Source organism: Toxotes jaculatrix, chromosome 6, assembly GCF_017976425.1.
Source record: "Toxotes jaculatrix isolate fToxJac2 chromosome 6, fToxJac2.pri, whole genome shotgun sequence".
In the NCBI taxonomy this organism is placed as follows: Eukaryota; Metazoa; Chordata; class Actinopteri; family Toxotidae; genus Toxotes; species Toxotes jaculatrix.
Genome location: NC_054399.1, coordinates 9,741,992 through 9,766,982, shown reverse-complemented (window position 1 = coordinate 9,766,982; position 24,991 = coordinate 9,741,992). Strand labels below are relative to the sequence as shown.

Genomic DNA, 24,991 nt, shown 5'->3' with positions numbered 1-24,991 from the left:
GTAGGAACTGCATGGTCCTCCTCACTCAAGAACAAACAAACCCATCTACAGTTGGCCCATTACACTGAGGAGCCCCACCAGAAAATGCTATCATCAGTTAATGAATCTACAGTACCATCAGTATGGTCGGCACTTGCTCAGTCGGCCACTGCTCTACTTCACAGGTTTCGGTGTAGCCCTTCACTAGCTAATGCTGGAGCAGAGTGCTATAAGCACATTGCCATTACTGTAGGTATAATGGTTTAATTGTTATTCATGACTACTGCAGTGGGACTGGTCACAATTCAGTATTGCAGTCACACGCAGAGCCCTAATGGTGGCAGGACTTGCTACACTAGGCTATGCTAGGATGCTAGACTAGCCATAGTGCCACGCAATGGCAAGTCATTGCCTTATTTAATGTTACAGGACATTGCATGTGGGTTTCCACACAATTCATGCCACCACATTGATGGTTTATTAAAAGATGGGGGGGTTAATGAAATTTTACTTTCATAAATTATGTTCTTTAATTCATGTTAACTCAATTGAGAGAACACCTGAGATGACAGGAAATGATCCAGAGTTCTGTCAGTGTAATGGTTTGGCATTTGAATGATGGTGAGCGAGAGAGGCGATGATGATTAGTGTGTTTTCTATGAGGTAGACCAACAAAAATCACAACTGAACATTAAACTAGCCATGAAATTGTCAATGTCTGTCTTTGTGGTTGGGGTCAATCTGTTAAGTGCTAACAGGTCAGGTGGAATGGCTGAGTTAGAGGGTGTCCTGAAAGGGTTAGTTTTCTGGAAATGTTCTGGTTTTGTAATAATTCCAGCCTGGGAGCTACAGGCATTGTAGTCAGGCAGGGTTAACTTCAGTTTGTGTGCATGTGGCTTAAGAACCCAGCAGGCTGTGTGTGTGTGTTTGTGAGCCAGGCAACAGAAACCTGTGGGCTGTATGAAATGTTGGCCCTCTCGGATGGATGCAGTCTGCTTGGTGACTCAATGACCTTCATTCCTCACTTGGGTCTGGCCTGTCTCATGTCTTATTAACTCCTCTGGCCTAATGGACAGGGGCCACGGGTTATTGAGCAACAGCTGGCCGGTGACGCCTTGTTCCTCTTGAAAACACTACAAACTCTCTGACTTTGACTCGACTATCAGTGTTGTTTCTCTTTGTCTCTTTCAGTCAACAAGCCTTTGCTTTCTTGCAACAAGACTGCTTCACGTTATTTACCAAAAGTTTCAAGTGAGCATTAAAACCTGATTGAAAATGTAATTCGTTTCACCACAATATAATCCAGATATTTATTCTACTATTATCACTATTTAGAAGCATCATTGTTATCTTATTTGATATATGTACACAACTGCATTATTATTTGATTGCAATTAAAACAGCAATTAGGTTCTGAAGGTTTGTAATAAATAGCTTTTATAGTAATAATTATAATACTATTTGTATTAATCGTTTTAAATTAAATTTGCATTACAGATAACAGATCAGTAGTCTTCTAATCAGGGACAATTTAACACCGGGATGTCAGGTAATTGTAGTTAAGTACCTTATAAATTAGAAATCCTGCAGAACTCTAGGTATCAGTACTGGAGAGCACTGCTAAAACCTGTGTTTAAAATACTATTTTAACACTGGCTCCCAAGTTACTTTACAACAACTGATGCTGTTAAAATTTAAATATTTAAGATGAATTTAAATGTTTAAGGTTTAAATAAAGTCATATTATGATAAGTACAACACTGAAGTCAGCAGAGTTAATCTGACCATTTTATATTTTAAGTAAACTTTTCAAATATATTGTAGGTCTACTTATTACAGGGGTTCAAAGTCTGCGTTGTAGCACTTTTGCCTCTCTTAACAACACCAAAAAGTACGAAAGCCCTAAAACAAAGAAAAAAGTAGAGAAAAGGATATATGGAATCATTAAAGCAGTAATTAGCCCATTACGTGGGAAGGGAACAAGCAGGCTGCTTTGTGGGTAAATGAGTCAATTGGAGAGGATGCTCAAAGGAGAGACGCTCCAGGCCTGGGAGCACTAAGACATCTGCTGGCCGCCGGGCCGTTGGGCCACAACAAAACAACCTGCTGCTAACACTCTCTCTCTTTCTCTCCTCTCAGTCCCTCTCTCTCTCTCTCTCTCACACGTATGAATGCACACTGATGTATGCTCACCACGCAAACACTCTGCCAGCTTTTCACACTGCCTCTCCAAGCTTGATATAAACAATAGGGCTTTTGTGCTTTCTCTCAATGCATGTTAATGGAGGAATGGGCGTTTTTTTTTTGTCTTTTCTTTTTTGAAACAAAAATCTGCTCAATTAAAATTGGCTCCTGCCCTGGATATAATAAGGCTAATTTGCTAATTAGTACCATTAGTTAACGACAGAGGATCGGAAACGAGTCGGGATCTAGGGCTCGGTGTATTGTGCTTCAGTCAATTATATTTGCTGTCTTGGAGAGGGACTATACAAGCACAATATACATGAACATGTGTTACAGCAGGCCCATATGATTTAGTCACACAGGATGAATATAATTACAACTGTAGTTGGATTACACTGCATTCTGCTTGGTCTCTTTATTAACTTGGGTTTTACGTATGTGCAGCAACTTGTTAATAATGTGAAGGAAGTATTGATTTGACAGTATCTAGTAGGTAGATTTTATTTATCATTGTTAACTGGCATTTAGAGTTCATTTGTTTGAAACATACTATTTTAGCTTTAACTTTTGTTATTTGAATTTTACCTTGTCAAGGAGCTAACAGTAGAACGGGCCTGACAGAATACTTTGTTATATAAGGAAACAGAAAATGCCCTTTTGCACTGTTGTCCTTAAAACACTGAGTTAAAAAAAAAGGGGGGGAGACTGTGCACATCGAGCACATTTACAACTTCTAAAGAGTTGAGGTTTTAGTGGAGGGCTTGGGAGCAGAGAGCAGGAGCACAGTGAGGAAGTGTCCTGTGGTTGTGAGTTGTGATGAGAAGCGACAGCTCTCCTGCGGAGCCTGTAAATTGGCTTGGCGTATCACAGACACACAGCCACGCTACATCGCTCAGGTGTCACACCAGGGAAGCCGCTCCAGAAGAAAAATACCTTCCAAGCTCTGACTTTGATGGAGAGTAAACAGCACGACCGGCTTACTGTTATTGAAAGAGAGAGGAAATTGTATAAGCACATATTCTGTCTCTATTCTGAAACATTCTTTTTGGATTGGATGATAGAGCAATCACCTGTTTCTGTAGTAGGGGGGAAAGGTAGCATGACCCCAAGGAATAAGCCCTAACCATCTCTAGTGTTGCAAAAACATTTAGATTAAAAAAGGACTGTTTGTATCTTTAGTGAGCAACAAGAAATGATCAGGTAGGATGACATATATACAGTATATCAGCTGTATACTGTATATATGGTTAAATGATGGCTTGGTGTAGAGCTTACAGACCTGGGCAAAAAGCTTCTTTCTTCTTTCACATGCACTCAATTTAATTAAGTTGAAACAAGATTAACATGCAAATCCTTAAATTAATTTTGGCATCATTTGTTTTAATTTGCCCTTTGTTCATCGGATTTACGACCTAAGTCTCTCTTAAATAACTTACGCATTATTCAATACCCTAAAATACATCTAGAAAATGTATATTTAGAATGACAATGTATTTAAAGGACATTAAACTAAAACAAAGTACAACAACGATATGGTTCACTGTATCAATTTGACCATATTATGAAGAATCAGGCCTTTGAAGTCAGAATGACAAAGACTGCCAAGTAAATGCAGTGCTTCTTTTTTGTTTGATAAACATTTACGCTATTTTTATCCAAACACATGCTTTTGCCCAGGCCTCACAGAGAATATTCTGGGATGTGTTGGCACGATGGCAGGATGACGAAATGAGGGGAAATACGTAGTTGTGAACGACAGAACCCCACAGTCTCTTATGAGCAGTTCCTCTCTGATCTGGGTGGACCCACACAGAGTGCTCGCAGGGCCTGATTTTACTGACACTTGCACCAGGTGCAGAGCTCACACCTGTTGTTCTAAAAGGGGACATATTTGTCGAATATGAATGTTCACAGGAGAAAAGTTGCATCATTGCTGATACACAGACATTACTGTGACTCATGCTCTCTACATGTAGGCGTTACATCCCCTGTTTGAACATTGTGAATTGCATTTGGTGCAAATGTTTTCCAAATCAGGCCTGTTGTTTAGAACAGACATGTTTCCTTGATTAAATGCATTTATTGTCATGTTAACCAAGAATAATTGCTATTGAGTTTAAGACTGATAACTCGTATCAGTACTTTTTACCCCCTAGACATAAAATCTCTCAGAACCACATATGAAATAGCGATAGCAGTTTTATGGCATCAAGGTTCTCAAATGTTAATAACGCTATCAATCATACCACATTAGACAACATATGTTTTTTAGAATCCATGTTATAATGCAGAAACTACTTTTGTTTGTAAAGTTTGCTAGTAAATACATATTACGTTTCATTATTCTTAACTTGGACACACTGAACTGAAGTTTCCCAACCTTTTGGGTGGACTGACCTTAACCATTATAAATCTTAAATGTGTTTCTGATATTTTGTGTTTCATTTTGTCTCTTCATAATGCCTCTGGAATAGAGCTGGGTAATTGGAAAAGCCGCTAGTTATGGGAAATGTATTTCCCACTCTGAATTCCTACTTTTTAAAAAATAATCTTCTAAATGTTACTCAACATAGAAGCACGAGAGGCTCCTGGTTAATGTAACAATGCTATAGCTTTATAGCCATCAGTTTTAAGTATTTTAACTTTATTTCTAAGAAATTATGTGTTTTCCATCACTTTAAGACTGATGGCTCGAAATACTACATTACTCTGGCTTCTTCTCCATAGCAACGGTTGTTGTTGCTATGGAGAAGAAGCCAGATAGAAATGCAGTTCAGAGCTGTAGCAAATTCAAAATGTTTCCTTGCTGCAGCTGTGAACAAATCATGGTACCGCAGTTGCCAAAAGGTTACAACTGTTCCAAAATGTACCAAGAAACTGAAAGTGATTTCATTTATGTTGCAGATTGTTTTCAGTTTTCTGAACAGCATAATCTTTAGCTTCTGTCTGCCATTAGCTGTGCACACAACAAAATTTAAAGTTTAAGGATTTTACCCAAATGCATCTTGGGAGTCGTAGTTGACTTCTCACCTTACATTTTTATCTATATAAGCTTGCCAGCTATCCAGTCACTTCTCATTACTTAGCGGTTCTAGTTGGGTGACCAAATTAATGTCAGAAGACCCTACAATGGGTCAGCTACCAAGGTTGGGAAACTCTCTATTAATAACACCTTAAAAATAATATATCCTGATATAAATCTTCATGCTTTGAGTACACTACTCAAATCTTTTCCCACCCCATCCTGTCTCTTCTGTGTTTCACCCCCTCCTTCATGGTCACCTCCATGTCTCACCCCAGTACTCACCTGAACCTCTGAGCCTGGTGGTGGAGGGGCCCTGGGTATCGGCGATTGGGGGACTGGTAGAGTTGTGACAGAAGGGCTTGGCTGGTCTTCTGGCTGGGGTTGTTGGCGAACTTGACTGTGATGGGCTCGGCGGCACCCGATGGCTTCTGTCCATTCAGGCCCTTGATGGCCTCCTCAGCCTCTATCCTCTTATCAAAGCGGATGAAGCCCACACCTCGGGAGCCACCTGCGGGGCCAGCAGATCACAAACAAACAGGGGCCCCTTTTACTTTACAGGGTTTAAATGGAACATGTACTGTCTGTACATACAGTATGGACTGTATGTTTGACTAATTTTTGTGTTTTCCCAGTTCAACAGTGTTAAACACAATTTTCCCAAATAGTCTTTATACATTTGCACACGGCAGGAGACCAGACACTGTTGTTGGCTATAAAGGAACTCTTTTAAAAAATGAGTTAACTTAGAAATTATTCTGATAAAAAGGAATTATGGGTGACTGTAAAAAAACAAGAGTCAAAGAATGAACACAAAAAAGCTGAAGCAAAGAAGCAGCTTGATAAAACAATCAGTAGCGGGTGATTGCTAAAACACTCTCTATCAATCTAAGATATTTTTCTCTTATATCTGTTTCCACATAAGTGATAAAAAAATGTTTTGACCAGTTTCATCACTAGGCTGTGAGATAACTAGTTTGTATGACTGAACCCTCTCGTGATGTGTGTGTGTATCATTTGTTCTCAGGTTTCTCTTGAGAGACGGTTCTTGCATAAAGTTAACTAACTAATGTATGAAGAACTGCAGCAAAGAGCATTCAAACTGTTCTTATTTTAATTCTTTACATTTCATTGCTCTTTTTTATTTGTATTTTTTACCTGACTTAACCCCACCCCACCCCCTCTGAAACCAAATCCAATGTGCTGCATTAAACACAAGGATTTATAGAAGATTTGCAGAAAGAAAGAAGACGAAGATGAATAATAGTAACAGAAACGCACACACACACACACACCAGCCGTAGATTGAGCGTATGTGCTGTTGCACTGGTCCTGAGTCCATTGAAAGCCACACAGTCCATTCTTCCTTCATGCTAGCTCCAGTCACAGTCAGCCATACACACACTCTTCATGCATTGTTCTCAGTGACATTTGAGCCGTTTCCTTGGAGATATTTTTTGACTGCCACCTGAGAGGAACATTTAGAGATGTGCTTCCTGGGAGGTCCTTTATTGGTGTCTGTGAATGCTCTGTGTGCGTTACTGACTGTATGTGTGTGTGTGTGTGTGTGTGTGTGTGTGTGTGTGTGTGTGTGTGTGTACGTACGTGTGCACTGTTATCTATTAATGGATGCTGTGCCTTGTTTTAATGAGGCTGCCTAGATGGCCCAGAGGATGCTCGCTCAGTGACAGCAGCACTCTGCTGAAGAGACTATTTACATAACACTGTGTGTGCACACAGGCATGTCTGTGTGACTGAGACTGAATAAAAGAGAGGCAGTGAGAAAGAGGGGAATTTTGTGTTTGAGCATCATTGTGTGCAGTCTCTGTCTCACACATAAAAAGCCCTCCTTATTGTTATTCCACATTTTTGTACATGCCATCCCTCTCCCCTTCTCTTTTTTATACTTCCTGTTGGCTTGTCTCATCGCACTCGCTCTCCTGAATTCTTGTTTGGAGAAGCACCTTGACCATCTCACTCCCCCTTTTGTTCTCTTTTTCTCTCCAGGACACACAAGGTTATTTACTTTCCAGCCAAGCTGCTACATAAAAAGACACTCTTTGAAAGCCAATGATTAATGAAAAATGTCCTTACAGCTCTAGTATTGGCCATAAAATTAAGAGAATTTTAGGTAAAGCTTATTATTTTTTGCCTCTTGTCTTTCCCAAGAAATATACAACACAACATCTCAGAATTCACTGATTTTATCTGTATTATGAAACAACAACTCTGGATTTTAAATGATACACAAATCTGGCTGAAAGTCTTATCTTACAACAATTAGCAACACAAACACTGTAGTTTTATTTTTTTTTTTCACCTGGAGAGACTAAGTAGCTAATTTGCACGTTCTCTGCAACTTTTGGGAGCATGAGGATAAAAATGTTTAAATTTATTTTTGCTCTTTTTTTTCTTTTTTTTTTTTTAAATAAATTGTCTCTTTGTGAAAAATGATTTTGAAAAAAAAAAACAATCACTAACCCTTGAATTGTTTTAATGTGTGTAATCAACAAGGTTTTGACTTTGCACCTAAGACACAAAGAAACAACCTTAACACACTGTTTTCACTGACCACACACAAGCTGCCGTGCACAGACCTGAACCACAACATTTCCCTCACACCTGCTGGATGATCTCATTAGCTCCTATTCAGTGAAAATTATTCTGTTTTATTCTCTCTCTTTTTTTTTTTTCCTTTTTACCTTTCTGCCTCCCTCTCCCCTGACAGGCCTTCACAGTTTCCCCTCCCTTACTTCTTCTTGTGCCAGCTCTGTACCTGTACATTTTAATTAGCTTGTCAGAAGCAGAAAAATAACAATTCTAATGGGATCTACACAGTGCAAACAACAACCAATGCTGTTCCTTCGATTTTCTTCATTTATTACTGTAATTGTCATGAATGTGCTGTCTGTGTGGTAAAATGGCAGTCACTGCTCGGGGAGAGCTATTTCTCAGCTATAGTCAGTAAATCTCATTTGTAAATTTAGGGAGCATCAAAACTTTTTCAATGCCATGCTTCACCTTCATAATTGGAGCACGCCCAATTTCACATCGGTCTGCTGCTGTAAGGCCCTTTGCAACTCCAAGAGCCCTGCTCAAGGGCACCTCAGTGGTGGTTAAGGAAGAGGATAGCATTGCTCATTCACTTCTTCCACGAGGCGAGAGAGTAGAAAAGAGGACTGTATTTGTCCTTTAATCCTCACACTTGTTTGGCCTTGAGCTGCTCCTAAGCTGGGCCTGGCTGGAGGGCCTCTAGACAAATGCTTGGCATACAGATGAGGGCATGGCATAAACACACACACACACACACACACACATACTTAAGTGATGACTTGAAGGGGTGCTATTGAGAATGAAGTGTGAACAGAGGAGTGGAGATGTCCATGACCATTTGCAATTGTCTGTGACCGATTGCTGAGTGTGTATGTATGTGAGAGAGACTGAACGTTTCTATGAGTGCAGTTTTGTTTAAGTGTGCACCAGTTACTGTCCTTGAGTTTATACAACAGCACTGTAAGGAGGTGAGACAGGTGAGGTGGCAGTAGACCCCATCACCCATAATTCTAGCAAACCCTAAATGTATGTGCATGCACAAGTGTGATTATTTAGCATGTCGATTTGTGTCTATAGGCTACTGTAACAAGCGCAGACTACGGCAGTCTGGGGCGATATTGTAATGGACTTGTTCAAGATTTCAAACTTGGAATGGGAGTTAGCAAGTACTGAGAGCACTAACAAGTTCAGGTAGTGAAACAGAACGGATGTTCTTTGGCTCACATACAGCAGAGTAAAGTCGGCTCCTCAGTCATAGTTCAAGGTTTTGCTGTGAAACACTCTATAAGTAATGCTTGTTACTCTGTTCACTAGAGAGGAGGAAGGGATCAATGGGACTTTGCCGGAGAGATATCAGATGGTGGTGTGAAATGTGAATTAGCTGATATGAAGGCGTGTATAAATGTTGTGATACTATACAACCAAACACCCCTGATCAACACTGTTCTGCTGATTTGACCTGACTATCCACTGCCGTGTACTGGCTTGTTTGTTTTTTTCTTTGGATACTTTTCTTTCCAACCTCGTGCGAACATAAATAATTATTCTCTAGCTTATTAGAATTATCAGTCTGCAAGGGGAGAGACAAGCCTCATAATTCTCTTAATCCTCATAAGTCCTCACATTACACTTAATGCTGAATGTATCTTCATATCACAAAGTTCACCAGGCATCACATCAGTGTGTCAAATACTCCATGAGTGCATTTAGGTTTAATGCGTTCTGAAGTTGTCACATCAGATCAAATCATTGGTACAAAATAACTGGAGGGCAGAGCAGGATTGTATATCATCTTTACCTTTATCTTAAATGAGAAATTTCATTTTTTTAAAACCGGCTACAAACTTTATCTAAAACAGCTAGGTATTGTAGTTTTTAGCAGCAGGAATAATTTCAACTGCAGATTAATACACACCAGTGCTGGTCCTAATGGTGGAGCATGTCATCCAGTGCAACAGTGTGGCTCATTTTGTGTTCAGTGTTTTTTTTTTTTTTTTTTTTTAAACAGTGGAGGTCTATGAACACTTGTCAGTGGGATCAGTTTCATCAGTGGTTTATCCTTAAATATTATCCAGGCGGTTTGTCTGAGAAAAAACTACTTGCAGATGAAATAAATAAACCAGTTTTAAATGAAAAAAATCTGCGACACGAATCCACGACTCTCAAAATGTATTCAGCTGTTTTTTTTATTAGCACTCTGTCAAGGCACATTAGCGTAATAAACCTTGAGAAGGGTTTATTTTTCTCCTGTTAAACATTATAACAAAAACAAACTTGCAATCTATGAAGCAAGCTGCCAGTCTAGGGAGTCCAACCTAATGACTGTCCTTTCAACCAGCCCCAGAAGCCTAGGCTACTTATCAACTGCCAGCCAGCCATACAGGCAACATTAGAGCACAATGTACTTACTAAGGTACAGCAATCTGTCTTTCTCACTCTCTCTCTTACTCTCTCTCTCTTCTTCTCACTCTCCTTTTCTGCTCTCCCTCTCCTCCACAGTAATCAACAGAGGCTTATGTAACTCTCTCTACCTGTGCTTATCTCTCTCTGACACACACCGACAGGCACATTGGCTGCCTTACTAATAACACGCTGCCTCAATCTGGGGAGGGGGGGGGGCAGAGGGAGAGAACTTGGGGGACGAGAAGCGAGTGCTGGGGGTGGGGACGGGCAAGGCGGGAGTGAAAAGGAGAGGAGGGAAAGATTGGGAACGAGGAGTAAGGAAGGAAAGGACAAAAGGAGAGAAGGTGATAGGGGAGAATGTTAGGAGGTGACAGTAAAAGGAGGATGATGAAAGGAAACAGTGCTATTCTTGCTTGCTCCTGCCCAAACAAAGCCGCTCTTTCTCTAAAACCTACTATCATTTCCCCAAACACTGACTGACTGACAGAGAGAAATGACTGCTCCTCTGAGAGACCAGAAGAGAAGAGAGAGGTGAGAAACCTGGCTGCTGGGTAATAAAACCCACACACTTTCGTTTCCCTCTCAAACACACACACACACACACACACAGAGTTTATCCATCTAGTGCGCTGTATCCTTGTAAGCGGGCCCATACACTCTCAGAGAAAGAAGCACGCACTGATGCACGCATGCATAAGCAGAATCTTAAAATGTTTCCAGGTTCCATCTCCCATCCTTTTATCCTTTATTTTTGGAGCTATATTGTGCCAGCTGTATGAAATGATTAGACTTGCCTTTTCAAAAAATGTATAATATGGCAGAAGCAGAAAGAAACCCACTTCCTGCTGTCTTCTAATTAGAGAGAGGAAAAAAAAAATGCAATGTCCTTGTTTTAAGTAACATTAGTGTGCCTGGGTACAGATGGCATTTGAAAAAGCAGCAAGAGGAGAGACGCAGAGACTTTGAAGAGTGGAGGTGCCCTGTGCTTTAGCCTCTGTCAGAGCAGAGTTTCAACCATCTGTCTGGTGTGTGTGCGCACGTATCAATGTGCATATCTGTATGTGGCTGTGTGTGCGTGTGAGTTGGCTACCACAGAGACAGTATGCACTCTAAAGATTACAGGGGAAAAAAACTAAAGGCAGAGAGAGATGGGAGACGATAGCTCGAGAAGTCAAGGCCGCAGTCATCCCACCTAGAGGGTGCACCTCTCCGCTCGTATTACCTTGACCGTTCTGTTCTTTACCACTGGACTGGCTGAGAACAGGGAGTCAGTGTGGTGTCAGTCTAAAGGGGAACATCCATTATTCAAGTCAAGAGAGGAGAGAACATACCAACTGTACTGAGGAAGGGCAACTCCTTTAAAGAAAAAATGTGTTGTTGAAATTCACAAGTGCACCATACATGAATGGTTTGATTACAAGCAGAATCCAAACATCAAACTATAGAGCCATGTAGGTTTGTGAGGAGACTTCTGGGGACTCCTTTTTGAATGGTATTGGAAGGAACAGCACAAGCAGCCCTGTGAAGTGGCATCTCCCTGACCTTGAAATGCAATTTGTTTTGGTATTTTTGTACCCAGAGCAGCAGGCATGGCACAAAGGTGAAAGAAGAGGCAAAAGGAGACAAGAGTTCCATGCAGATGAGGCAGCACAGTGAAATTTGCCTTTTGGTGAAAGTTGGCTTTGATGGTGCACAGAGAGTAGAAGGCTTGAGCTGTTTTCAGTGCTACGTCACAGACATAATTTTGATTTGATTTCACCAGTAAGAGCAAGTTAAATGCTTGACAGAAATGTGCAGCTACAGAATAAGACTATATAATGTAAATAAACAACTTTACTTAAACATATTCCAAAGAATGGCAATACTTAGACTGGCACAAATCACATTAAAGTGTGTTGTTAGTCTTATTATGCACAGAGGTGCATGATGTGTACCATGGTTATATCATGTGCAGCTGAATAATGTCACAATATCTATGCATCTGTCCACATGAAACTGGTCAGTCATAACATTCTGGGGACACTTTGGACTCAGTTAAGACAGTTTCATCACAAATACTAAGACAATAAAAAGTAATGCTCCTCTCTTATTCTTGTTCTGTCATCTCTCCAATCCTCTGTTCATGTCTCTCTCGATCTGTCTCTCGTTTTCTCCTCATCTAAAAACACCAGATTATAGGAGGTGGCAGCTGTGTACTCTCTGGTTGTCTTTCCAAGTTATCTGGCAAAAACTGTGTTTCTGTTCCAACTAATATAGCTTTGGTTAAATTTTACAGGGGTGAGTCACAAAGCAAGTAATCCTCAGACAGTTTTGTGAGCAGTGCCATTATTGTTGCATGTAAACATAATCAAATTTTTTATAGCCTCCAACAGAGTCAGTGACTGCACAGCTCTTGTGTTAATCACTTGAGTCCCAATAAAAATGTGCAATGTTATGCACACCAAACATTACATGACTGGACTTTCAATACTCCCATAAGCGATTCGACTTTAAAAAGCACATTATGTGCTTGCGGCAGCATATTTGTAATGCTGCATATGTGTGCAATGCAATTCTCAAACAATATTATGTTTTTTTGTCTTGGTGGAGATTTTTTTTTTCCTGAAAGCTCAAATGTACAGACAACAACTTGGCAGTAAATGCTGGTAAAATGTCTGAAAGGCTTTCAAACATGGATGCCTCCTAACAGCCAAATTTCAAGGTAACTAAACCTTAATTTAATGCTGTTTTGATCAAAACATATCATACAGCTGTAGCTCAGATAATTATTCATTCAGTGTGCAAAAAACACTTGTCATTAATAACACTGGCAATCACCATCTTGAGTAGTATGATGGCATGAACAGCTTGTTGCTGTGGGAATCTTTCCCATTGCTACCTTCTATCGCACATGATGGGAAATGGCATCAGCCTTTTCACAGCCAATCCTTAAACACACTAAGCAGCAATTTAGTTTTACATCTGAGCTACCACTTGCAGAAGCCAAGTCTGAGGATCAATTGTATTTGCAGTCATTGATCAGGTAAGCATTGACCTCTGCTCACATACTAGGAACTAGGAATAGCCAACTATCGATCCAAAGCTCTCTCTGATATTATATCTCTTTCAAATTGAGGCTAGCCTAAACCAGCTGTCAGAGCACAAGATCACGGCCTGGCTGTCTTCCCTGAAGCTTAGAAAGAAAGGCAGGAGTGGGAATCCAGCCTGCGCTATTTGCACTGATAAAGAGACAAAATATGCTTAACCATTCAGAAGGAATCAATAGAGGGTGAGGGGACAGAGGAAGAGATGGACAGATGGAGAGATATCCTTGTCAAGTTGATGCTGTGCTTGCTCTCTGAGTCTCTGGGGCAATTTGGCAGTTTCAGTGGATTTTGTTTCAGCTTCCTCTGACTGTGAATGTTGCTAACAGTGATGTTTTTAAAGTTCCTTCTTGTCCTTATGAACATAAGAGTGACTGCAGGGTGCATCTTGTTGATGAGGAGGTCATTTAGAGAACAGACTTCATGTTCCCAATTTAGCAGAGCAGGAGCTGGGGATCATCAGCCCATCTGCCAATGGTCACTGGAGAACATCCGTTACTTCAACAACTTTTTGTAGCATTGCTATTTCTGTGTGTTTCTGTCTGTGCATCACTCTTCTCTGCAGCCTATTCCATGTCTGTGGACAGTGTAAGGGTGTGTCTCAAATCAGTCCCTAGTCCAGTAGGAAGAGTGAATCACTGGGTGAATCGGATTTCAGGCACTGATTAGGTCACTGATTCAATAAATATAGGGACACTGATGAGTCACTGATGACCTGCAACAAGACTTCAAGGCACCACATGATAATAATGTCACATCAGCAACTTATGCCCCTCAAGTCAGGAAGTCAGGAAGACTAAAAAATGAAATCCGGAAATTAAAAATAAAACTACATGAAGTGTTCATATGACTGTAGCAATGAACATTATACATTTTCTTCTCAAGGGATTATTTCCTGGGAAGTGACAGGAACAGGAACAATATTGCCATTAGCACATCCTACGTCTGACTCCCTGAGCTGTACATTACTTACTGAACCAGGAACAGGTTTGACACAGACCACAAATCAGTCTGTCCCTCTTTCTCTCTCTTTCTCTGTCTCTCCTTTCTTGTTCTGTACTTACATTTTTGGCAGTCACAGGAGAGTTTTAATTTGCAGCCCATTTCTTTCTTAATAGCAGCGAGTGTGTGGGTGTGTGTGTGTGCTGTCTTGTGTGCGTATGCCTGTACAGTAACAGAGAGAAGAAAAAGATGAGTCAATGATGCCAGCATACTACTCTCAGGGCCTTTCTAAAGTCCTCTCTGTTTTTAATCACCAGCAACTCTAACATCTAATTAATCATTAACATTTCTCCTGCTGATCCTTAACCCTCTGGGGACACCTTGCAGAAAATCTCTCTCACATTATCTTTGTTTCTATCTGTGTGCATACAGTATATGCGTGAATCTTTATGTATTTTAGTTTTGAGGCAGGTGGGTAGGATGGTCGTTAGGATAGCAATTAGTGTAGTCAAGGGTGTTAGCAGGATCGCAGTGTGAAAACACCTCCTGCTCTGTGTACATAGAGTGTACTAACCAATGTACCTTTCTACACTGGTGCATGTAAGAACCATTTGCCTGCCAATGATAAAGTATATTCACATTCTAAGTGTTTGGGTTAAGAAAGTTTGGGTTTTTTTAATGATCGTGGTAAAGGTGGTCGTAGTGTCAGAAATCATATTTCTTCTGCCTTAAACTATTTCATTAGTTTTGATATTTTCTTGGAGCTAAGTGATGTTAACATCACCTTCTATTAAATACAACAGGTGGCCAACAGCAGATTTTCCAAGCACCATGAGATTAAAGGTTTGAAAAAAGTTGAATTTGGTGTTTAATTTGATTTCGTTTAATTCATTTTTGAGACTCGGACCAAAAAAATAGACAGAAGTGAAGGAAAAAGGTACAGGATATTCCTAAAATTGTTCAAACTAATGCATGATTTTTTGGAAAATAAGAATTTGTAATAGAAGCTGCTCATTTCTAAGTGGTTAGCCAAATGTTGTCTATTGAATGTTTATAACACTGTGGACAGATAACCTTTTGAAAGTACAAATAATAGTGTTGTTTCTCTCTTGTTGTTGGACAAAAAAATAGTAACACACACACACACTGGAGGCCAGCTGCTGGTGTGTAACATTCACTGCAGTATTAGCATGTTGTGAGAGGTTTTTTTTTTGACTGAAAACAAATTTAATGGAAATCTAATGAATTAGTGGATCTAATGCTGTTTAAGAGAGAAATGTGTGAATAAAGGGGCGGCACGGTGGTGTAGTAGTTAGCATTGTTGCTTCACAGCAAGAGGGTCCCAGGTTTGAACCCCGGTCTGGGCTCTTCTGTGCAGAGTTTGCATGTTCTCCCTGTGCCTGCATGGGTTTTCTCCTCCCACAATCTCAAAAAGGTTAATTGCCCTAGGTGTGTGTCTGTGCATGTGTGGTTGTCTGTCTTTGTGTGTCGGCCCTGCGATTGACTGGCAACCAGTTCAGGGTGTACCCCGCCACTCGCCCGTAGTCAGCTGGGATAGGCTCCAGCTCCCCCGCAATCAAGAGATCAAGATCGGATCAAGAGGTTTAGAAAATGGATGGATGGATGGATTTGTGAATACTGAGTGTTAGCTTTAAATCACAGGAGGTGAATGGAACGATTATGCGAAACTCCATTTATTTTCTCAGTTGAACGTTTTCCTTTGATCTGGGTGTTCATATTATCCCCAGTGGTGCAAGTGAACCGCAGCAGCACCTTATCTGGACATGCTCATGAGAACGCTCCACTTTAAAACTGACCTCATGTCAGTCAAGAATAAGCACAATGAATTATTCATTCTCTGTCTGTAAAAGCAACCTACGCTGAAAGCATCAAAATCTTCCCGTGACCCTGCTTTGAGATTTGTTTTATGCCTGGTGCGTGTGGCCCGAGCTGAGAAGCTAAAAATCAGAGATGTGCGTGTGGCTGTGGTTGAACAGATGTGTTTTCTGTAGCCTTGCTCTGTGTTGCGTGGCTGTGTTGTTTTATAAGGAGTCCCCTGGGTCTAAGTAGCATGGTGGTGTGACAGGTCTGTTAGTTAAAACAGATTCAGTAGGCAGGAGATGTGCCCACTTCATCTAAATGTGTGTTGATGAGGGCAGAAATGGCCCTATCTGTTTTTTTTTCCACCTATTCCTTCCGCTGCTCCCCTCACTAGCTCTCTTTTCACTTCCTCCCTCTTCTCATTTCCTCTCCTTCCCACGTCTCGGCTCATCTATGCCCTCTGTTACTTGCTCTTCTTTCCATTTTCTCTGCTTCCTCCCTCCTCGTCTGCACTCCCCCCATCTCCTTTTCTCCCCTCCTTTTGTTTTCCTTTCCTCTGCTTTCCCCTCTCTTCTCCCCCTCTCTTCTCCTCCACTCAGTGTGTACAGACAAGCGTGCACTTCACTGCCAGCAGTGATTTATTCTGCTTAGGCAAATGAGTGTGGCTTACAGCATGCTGCTCCCTTTCTGCTTCATCAGTACACATTGCACATAACACTGGAGCAGGTTGCAGCCTGTAGGCACACACACAACCCCTGAAATGGATCTAAGAGACACGCTGGAGGGGTTCTTCTGCAATACAATAGGCTGATGTGATTCATTCCTGTGTTTTGGATGTAGTGGAATGTGTAATTGAGCATGTATATTACGCCGCTTGTGCCTCACATATAACCATTGTTTTTACCATGGCGGCCACAGCTGTGGCCACGGTCAGAAAATTGCCTACTGAGGTCACTCGCTCACTAGGCAACGCTTGTTGGACGGCTGGGCTGGGCGATATGGTTAAAGTCAATTCATTATGATATTAATAAAAACACTTTCTGATACTCGTATATATTATGATATGGTAAACACACATTACACATTAAACAATCTAGTCACTGTTCAATACGATGGACTGTGCTCAATTGGACTGAACTTTTCATTTCATCAGACAAACCTTTTCACTCATATAAAACAATACTTTCAGTAATCTGTGTAGCAACAATTTTCATGGAATTGTTAATTTTGTAAAATTTTATCAGATGATCATATGATCTGCTAATATTGCATGTTTTCTGTCAATGCAGATTTTTTTTTCATTTCATTGTTCTTTATATCGCCTAACTATAGTCAACCACAATTCTTTCTCCTTTTGTTCAGTTATTACGTCTCTCACTGTATCACTAAGTATTAACACACAGCAAATTTTTTTAATGTCATGTTTTGTCACTAATTTTAATACTATTTGTGCTCATTTGGTAATTTAATGACACTACTTTCATGAAAAGGTGAAAGAAAGAAGAAATACTTTCAAAATTGCAGCATGTGGTTTAATTTATCTTTATGAAATTTACTAGACTAATGGACTAGTTACCCGTGTGTCTCTTCATCAATGACCACGTAACACACACAGAAGATAGACATTTAAGAAACGATAATTGTTTACAAAAAAGGAAAATGTAAAATAATCAGCCTAAGTGTGCTCGTGAATTCCTGGAGGATATTTTCATTTAGCAGAGTCAGGGACACGCAGTGTATTAGTGTATACATGCAGTATGTGTCTGTGTGCCTTCACCGTCTAGCTGATCATGCGTGTCCATGCCAAAGTGTAAAGAGAGAGGAGGTGCTGCCCCATGGATACCTGTGACCTGGTCGACAAGGATGCGGGAGGTGATGATGCGTCCGTACTGGGAAAAGAGCTGCTCCAGCTCCTTCTGGGTCATAGTCTTGGGCAGGCCGCTCACATACAGGTTGGCGTCACGGATGGAGGCTGAGCTGGGTCGTGCATAAGACACCTGTGGTAAATGAAACATAGTCTTAAGTCTTGTATGAATAAATTAGGGTTTCTATACTTTATTACTCATTGAAATCCCACGGGGTTAAAATATAAACAAGATTATAGTGTGAGAGGTAAAGGGATTTTGTGTGTGTGTATGTGCGTTGGACAGGCAAGGGTGTGGGTCGTTGGATCCAGAGGGAGGAAAATGTGACTGTATTTTCTTAGTACACCTTGCCTTGGGGATTATCGTTGTCAGGAAAAGATTTAGCTGCTTAGAACACTGTAGAGATAACACTTGAGTCGTTTGCTGGGGGAAGCAGAGGAAACTTTGTTCCCTTGAGTAGAAACCACAGGTGTTTTACTTTGAAAGGACAGCTCAGGTAGCCAGGGGAACAGGATTAATAGTATTAGGACTTTGTCCAAAAAGTCTCTTCATTCACTCTATTGATTTCAAGTGCTACCCTGAGTTAGAATATGAATGAATTAAAAAGCAGAGAGTGAATGTGTTTTCAGTTGGTAAATTAGGAATGAGCCTAGCCGTAAGTAGACAAAAAACAAGTTTTTTTATGCGGTGCCATTTAGTTTTGTGAACTCTGAACAGTGGATTTGACAGTTTACTTTTAGTAAGCAGATATATTATATGTGTAGAACTTTAAGTATACTCTTTCAGAAAATCTGCTATGGGAATAAATTGTGACTGTAATCCTTCAGACAGTTCTTACACACAGTGTGCTGCAAAAACACATGCAACCATACACACACGCACACACACACACACGCACACACACACACACACACACACACACACACACACACACACACACACACACACACACACACACACACACACACACACACACACTATTACATTCTTGCCCTTGCAATACTCTCCTAGACAGCAATCTCAGAGAGGGAATAAAAAGATGTTACCACTAACCCACACAATTTCACTCAGCTCCTCACTGTCACATCCTGCTCCTCCTCACACCAACATGTCCATAAACATGCAAACACACAGTTTTAATGCGGTTTTTCAGTCATTCCTATTCCTCCACCTATAATTTACTGTGTGTGAATGTCATCTCTAATGGTGCAAATGTTGGGAACTGTATAACAGGTTATACTGTGCGGTGCAGCTTCCAGCAGTAGCTCTCTACCGGAGAACTTTCACTTGTCAAACGTTGTCCCCAACATCTTCATGCGAAGACCCGATTTTGCTCCAGTGAACGTTGTGTAAATCCCATTACTACTGCTGCTGACTGGAGCAGCTTTCCCTTTCAGTACTTTCATTACCTCTGACATGTGGAGACATAAGTCATCAAATAAGGTTAAAGTCAGGCAAATATGGTGGATATGCAGTCATATCCTTGAGCAACAGCATGGAAATCCTGCTGAACTCAAACAGTGGGAGAATGGGATTGGGAACAGCTGGCTTTCCCCATGTCTCACTTTTCTTTCACACATCTTCCTCCTTGGCCTCTCTGCTCAGCTCTTCTGTTTTCCTCTTCCTCTCCCCGTCTCTCTCCTTTTTGCCGCCTGAATCGTTTCCTTCTGCTTCTCTCCTTCCTTCCTGCATGCTGCCTCACTAAACCTTTCTCTCTCTTCCAGATTTTGCCTTTTTTCCCCTCCTCTTTTCTTCTCTGTGCAGCTCTCCCTCATTTTCTCTCCTTGTCAGCCAACTCCAGATGTCTAATCCATCAACACCTCCTCAAGCTGTGAGTGGTATTGTGTACAAGTGTGGTGTGGTGCATGTGTGAAACAGGAGTGTGTGCGCGTGTGCGTGTGTGTGTGTGCGTGCAGAAAAGTTAGAAAAACTGCAAGTGTGAAGATTAAAGTGTTCACAAGCACACAGTGTATAAATGTGTCTGAGATTATGTGCATGCGTGTCACTGTGAGCTCCTCTCACCTTTGGCATGCTGCTTCCCCTCACACCTCAGTAGGAAAGCAGCATCACAGCCATCGCTGACAGAATCTGAGGTGTCATGGTAGAGGAAACCACAGCAGCGAAACCAACTCAAAGACACTACAGAGAGACACATCGCCTGAGAGCATGTGAATCTCTGGGCCAAGCGTTTCCTCACAAGTGTAGTGGCAGAGAGTGGGAAGGGTGTGACATGAAAGAGCGACAAACGTAATTTTAGAATTACCGTGCTGCCTTTTAATTTACCTTGTTACCTTTAGGGTATTTCAGTGTGTTGTGGAGAGAGAAAGCAAGGAAAGAGGGTAGTGGGAGTGAGGAAATGAAGTGTGAAAGAGCGACAGTGCCAGACAGAGATGCAGAGTTGTCTTCTGTCATTACAAAGACAGCCTTTATCTCAGGAACAACTTGAGGCAACCTCTTGTGTCATGAGAGTGTGAGAGTGAAAATCTGTGAACTCAGACTGCTGCAGTCCAATCTTTATATTAAAAAAGCCTATTTCCACTTAAGTCTCCACGTTGGCCAACTTGCTTTGTATTGTATTATTCACGTACCATTTTCAATTCTCAAGTCACAAAAATATTTTCTATGAACAGCAAATACCGTGAAGATGATTGTAGAAACACAGCTATAGTCGTCTTAATACAGGCACATCGCAACTCTTGATTTCTAAGCTCAACTTGGATATCCTGGCCACACGACATTTACATGCCTCAATAAAGGCTCACTTAGCTAATTAATATTCCAATATTTATTACTGCCAAGATACAGAGAGTATTGCTGGGACAACTTTGGAAAATGGCTATTAGTGAGCAAAGCTAAGTGTGGAAAAAAAAAAGTGAAAGTATTTGTGAAGAAATAATAAAGACTTTTAGTGAAGCAATAATTTAAAAATCTGAAACGACTGAGAGGCTGTTTGGATACTGTGCAGGATTTGTAAATTTAATGAATGAGGAGCGTTGCTCCTGTGATGCTGATGTGTAAGCCTGTGCACAACCCAGTCACTATCTCATCCAAACACTTGTAATCTTTGATCAGTGAAAGCCCCTGCTTTGATGAAACTGTAGGTTGCAATGACCAAATCAAATATGTACATATGTATGACACCCACAAATACAGACACTGATCCACCCACCACAAATGCCTTATACCACTATGGATCCACCTCAAACAATCAGAAAAGTACGCACACATTCACAAATACAGCACATGCAGGAAACACACACATCATCACACATTGCTCTCCATCTCACTTTCTATGGCATTAGTTAGATGCTGTGCTGAACCAAGGCCACGTTAGACAGCGGACACTGTCTAGGGAATGGAGGGATTCTCTGTGAGATTCCCCATTCACAGCTACAGGCTAATCCTACTCTATTAGATTAGATTAGATCAGATCAGATCAGATGACAGAAAGCGAGAATCTAAGGATTACCACAGGGCAACAGATTACTGCCCAGCTTAAAAGCAACAACATATCAGCTGGCACAGAGCAGGGGGAGAGATAGCATAGGATATGAGAGAAAAAGGGTAAAAAGATCAGCAAGATAATTGATATGTTGATGTTAAACATCTGCAAAAACCACTGCTTGTCTTCAAAACATGTTTGGAAGAGTGACAGTGCAGCATTGGCGTTGATTTATCTGTCTTACCTCTGTGACAACCACAACCAAGCCTGCGCATTAGTCACACAATTAAAATGCAATAACAGACTCCTCAATTATTTTGGAAAACATATGATGACTGACGTGTTTCTTCCCTTTCACTCAGAGATATCTATATAATTTCACCTTTACATTTTGACATTTAGAAAGTAATTAGCATATCAGCCATAGCCACAAGCTTTAAAATGTGGTTCTTTGATTTAGATGGTCTTTTCTGAGGCTCATGCATGTTAATCCCATCTTGCCCTCCAGCTCATTGGCTCACAGCGTGACTATCTAAGAGGGTTTTGTGAAAGAAGAAAAGAATCTTGTGATTTAAGTTTACCACAACCTCCACAACTTTATAAAATACATTGTACTTTTATGATCAGTTATTAAATATATAATTATAATTACATTTTGCTGTAATATTTTTTCACTTTCAGTTATTTCTTTAAAACAAACTTAACTGTGTGTGTAATGAAAATTAGATTAGTTTAGTTGTGCATGGTGTCAGTTACCTTGATTGTTTTGGTCTGAAGTCTGAGTCCATTTAACGTGTTGATGGCTTTCTCTGCGTCCTTTGGATCGATGTAGTTGACAAAGCCGTAGCCCAGACTCTGTCCTGAAATGCCAGAAAGAGGGAAAGAAAGGCTTTTAAATTATTATCTCGATTCAGTGATTTTGCTTCTTCAGTGTTCTCACTGACAACAAGAAAGCAGCTTAATTTATACTCATCATCCATGCCTACAGAGGGGAGACAGAGAGACCCCTCGTTATTGGAAGAGGAGGATAAACACTTTTAAGGTTTAAATTTGTAAAGTGGTACCATATTTAACACTGACAAATTACTCTTTCTTCTATACTTGCAATCTCATTTCATGTTTATGAAATTGTTGGTAGTCTGAGGGGGAAAAAAGCTAGGGTTACATTTAGACTGATCAGTAATACGGCAGTGTGATTTTTGACCGTGGTTTGATCCCTTATAGCTTGCCCTTCCTAAAACTGCAAAATAAAACCCAGCCCATGGTCCCATCTATACACGCAGCTTCTTGAATATCATACATATTTCTCTGGAAAATCCTTTATAACATCTCTTCATCACTACTGACAAGATCACAGTGACTCCTGCCCCAAGCGCCAAGAGTCTTGGTGTGACAACTGAGTGTCATGTGAAGCCTGCTCTGCTGCCACCACAATCCTGCAGAATTGTACCATACAACATGTACCCTTTAAGGGACTACTTCCCCTGATCCATTAATACTTTAAAAGATCAGCAAATGATCATTTAAGTGATAAGCCTGGTCAAATAATGATAAAAAAGTTAAGAATTACCGAAAGGAAACACTTCAACCTGATATTTCCTATCATTCTCACTGAGTAGAGAATGTGTCTAGACTTGCTTGTTATATTGGTGATCTTGATATAGATGTCATAACTTAAGATCAAATTCTCTCTGAATTGAGTGAAACTTGACCCAGCCCCTGCAAATAAAGTATCACAGTAAGTACAAACAACATATTTGTTACGGTCTTTGTAGCTGTGGGAAAGAGAGAAAGAAAAAAAAATACCACCCCCATTTCCCTCTAAGCTCAAAGTGTCTTAGATAGCAGACTCCCTTTGAGTGTGAAGCAGGCCTGACATCTCCCAGTGTTTCCCCGACAGATCAAGCCTTTCAACAGGCGTAGGACTTTAAGCGGATGCCTCCAGCCATCAGGGCCTTCAGTCGGCTAGTTTTCAACAAACAGCCCCTATCCACTAACACCACACGCAAGCACAAAGAATCCCAGTCAGTTTAAGAGGAGCATCATGCACATATTCACAGTAATGGGAACAGACAGCGGTTAGTCAGAAACAAAGTGAATCACAAAATATGGAGCATGGCTGTTTCACAAAATAAATACGTTTGGGCTATGGGTATCACAGCACAGAACAGCTCAGCAGCGAGCTGTGGAAGGGCCAGGAGGGACTTGTAGTCCTAACATCAAACAGCTGATGATTTTTCTCTTCTTCTTTCCTCTCCTCCCTCTCCTCCTTTGGATTAACTGTGGATTATCAGACGTTCTCTATTGTTAATTAAAAACCTGCCATCCTGGAGAGACTACTGTTATTTATAACGAACCCTCCTCTCTTTCTTCACCCCCTCCTTACTGACTCTCAGCTGACATCAGGTGTTAAGTTTGGTAGTTAAAATATAACCCACAAATTGCGTTTGCAGCGTCTCTTCTTTATTAAATAGCGTACAAAAAAGAGACCATGGATAATGAACAAAAACAGAACATGGTAAAAGTAATTAACTGAATGAGTTGAAATAAAACATGCATGCAAGTTTAGCTTGCCAATAAACTGAGATGGCCCTTAAACGATGTTCTAAATTACCCAGCAGTGTACAGTATGCAGATAAATCGAGTACTTTAACCCTGTGAAAATAAATAAATATGTTAAATAGAAAACAAACCCAAGTTTGTAACTACCCGAGTAACTGTTCATAGGTGCATGTATTCAATTTAGACTGATAGATGGGCATAACAGCTGAGTGCCTGCTGCTTGTAACGCTCTTCTCTGGTGTTCACCATTTCTCCCACCCTTGCTTCCCACTTTCCCATCACCTTCCTCACCCCTCACCCTCATCTTCAACAAGAAATGTGAGGTTCGACAAGAGTAGCTACCAGAAGGTTAGCTGAAAGTGAAGTGTGCTGGCGAAGAGCACTCATGCAGGGCAATCAAAATGGGCTGGCTGGTGCTTAATGGTACCGAGATACTTAACACTCATGGAGCCGTCCAGGCAGCCAAATGGGGCCAAACTGGCAGCCATGGATGCTACTGCTGTAAGGGGGTGCAGTCTCAGTGTAGGAAGTGTCTATATGTGCGTTTATGTGTGTGGGGGTGCGTTCAAGTTAGTATGCAAGTGTGGGCATGCACACATGAGTCAGCAATGGATTACAGTCTTACAACAAATGTAATAATGTATTTACTTTGATTACAGCCCTGATGAATGCAGTATTCAGCAGCTGCTATATGTAAATGATGTTTGTGTGTGTGTGCACTTTTATTGCATGTATATGTTGTATGCACGGGGAGCTTAAGCTGGTATTGGCATATCTGCCCGCCCCCACTCTCGTTTTCACTCCTTCTTTGGCGAGGCTGACGGCCTCCAGGGCTGGAAGGAAGAGGAGGGTGGGGGCGAGGCTCTCTGGTTGGCATCAGTCCCCAGGTGAGCGGGGAGATGAGGGGAGACAGAGGGAGACATCTGCCTGCAGCATCAGGAAAGCTCCGGGAGGGGATTCCACCCACCATTTCCAGCCTGCTACGGAGCAGCTAACAGCAGGCTGCCACTGGCAGACTGTCTGGCTGCCTGAAATCTGCACGGATGGGGTGGGAGACGCAACGCCAACGCACCACATTGACAGATGTACACACATGTGCACACACATGCAAGTAAACATGTAATCACTCAATCAC

The 24,991-nt window shown here is 41.1% G+C and overlaps 1 protein-coding gene across 2 annotated transcripts in view; it reads right to left on the bottom strand.

Moving 5' to 3' along the window:
- The window catches only part of elavl4 (ELAV like neuron-specific RNA binding protein 4), a 71,106-nt gene that overhangs the window by 3,584 nt on the left and 42,531 nt on the right, over window positions 1-24,991 (bottom strand). For both annotated transcript variants that reach the window (XM_041040232.1, XM_041040233.1), the window contains 3 exons: window positions 22,051-22,154; window positions 17,831-17,984; window positions 5,471-5,696 (listed from right to left, as the gene is read on the bottom strand). In XM_041040232.1, the coding sequence (XP_040896166.1) occupies window positions 5,471-5,696; window positions 17,831-17,984; window positions 22,051-22,154 (484 nt within the window). The remainder of the gene's footprint in view (window positions 1-5,470; window positions 5,697-17,830; window positions 17,985-22,050; window positions 22,155-24,991) is intronic.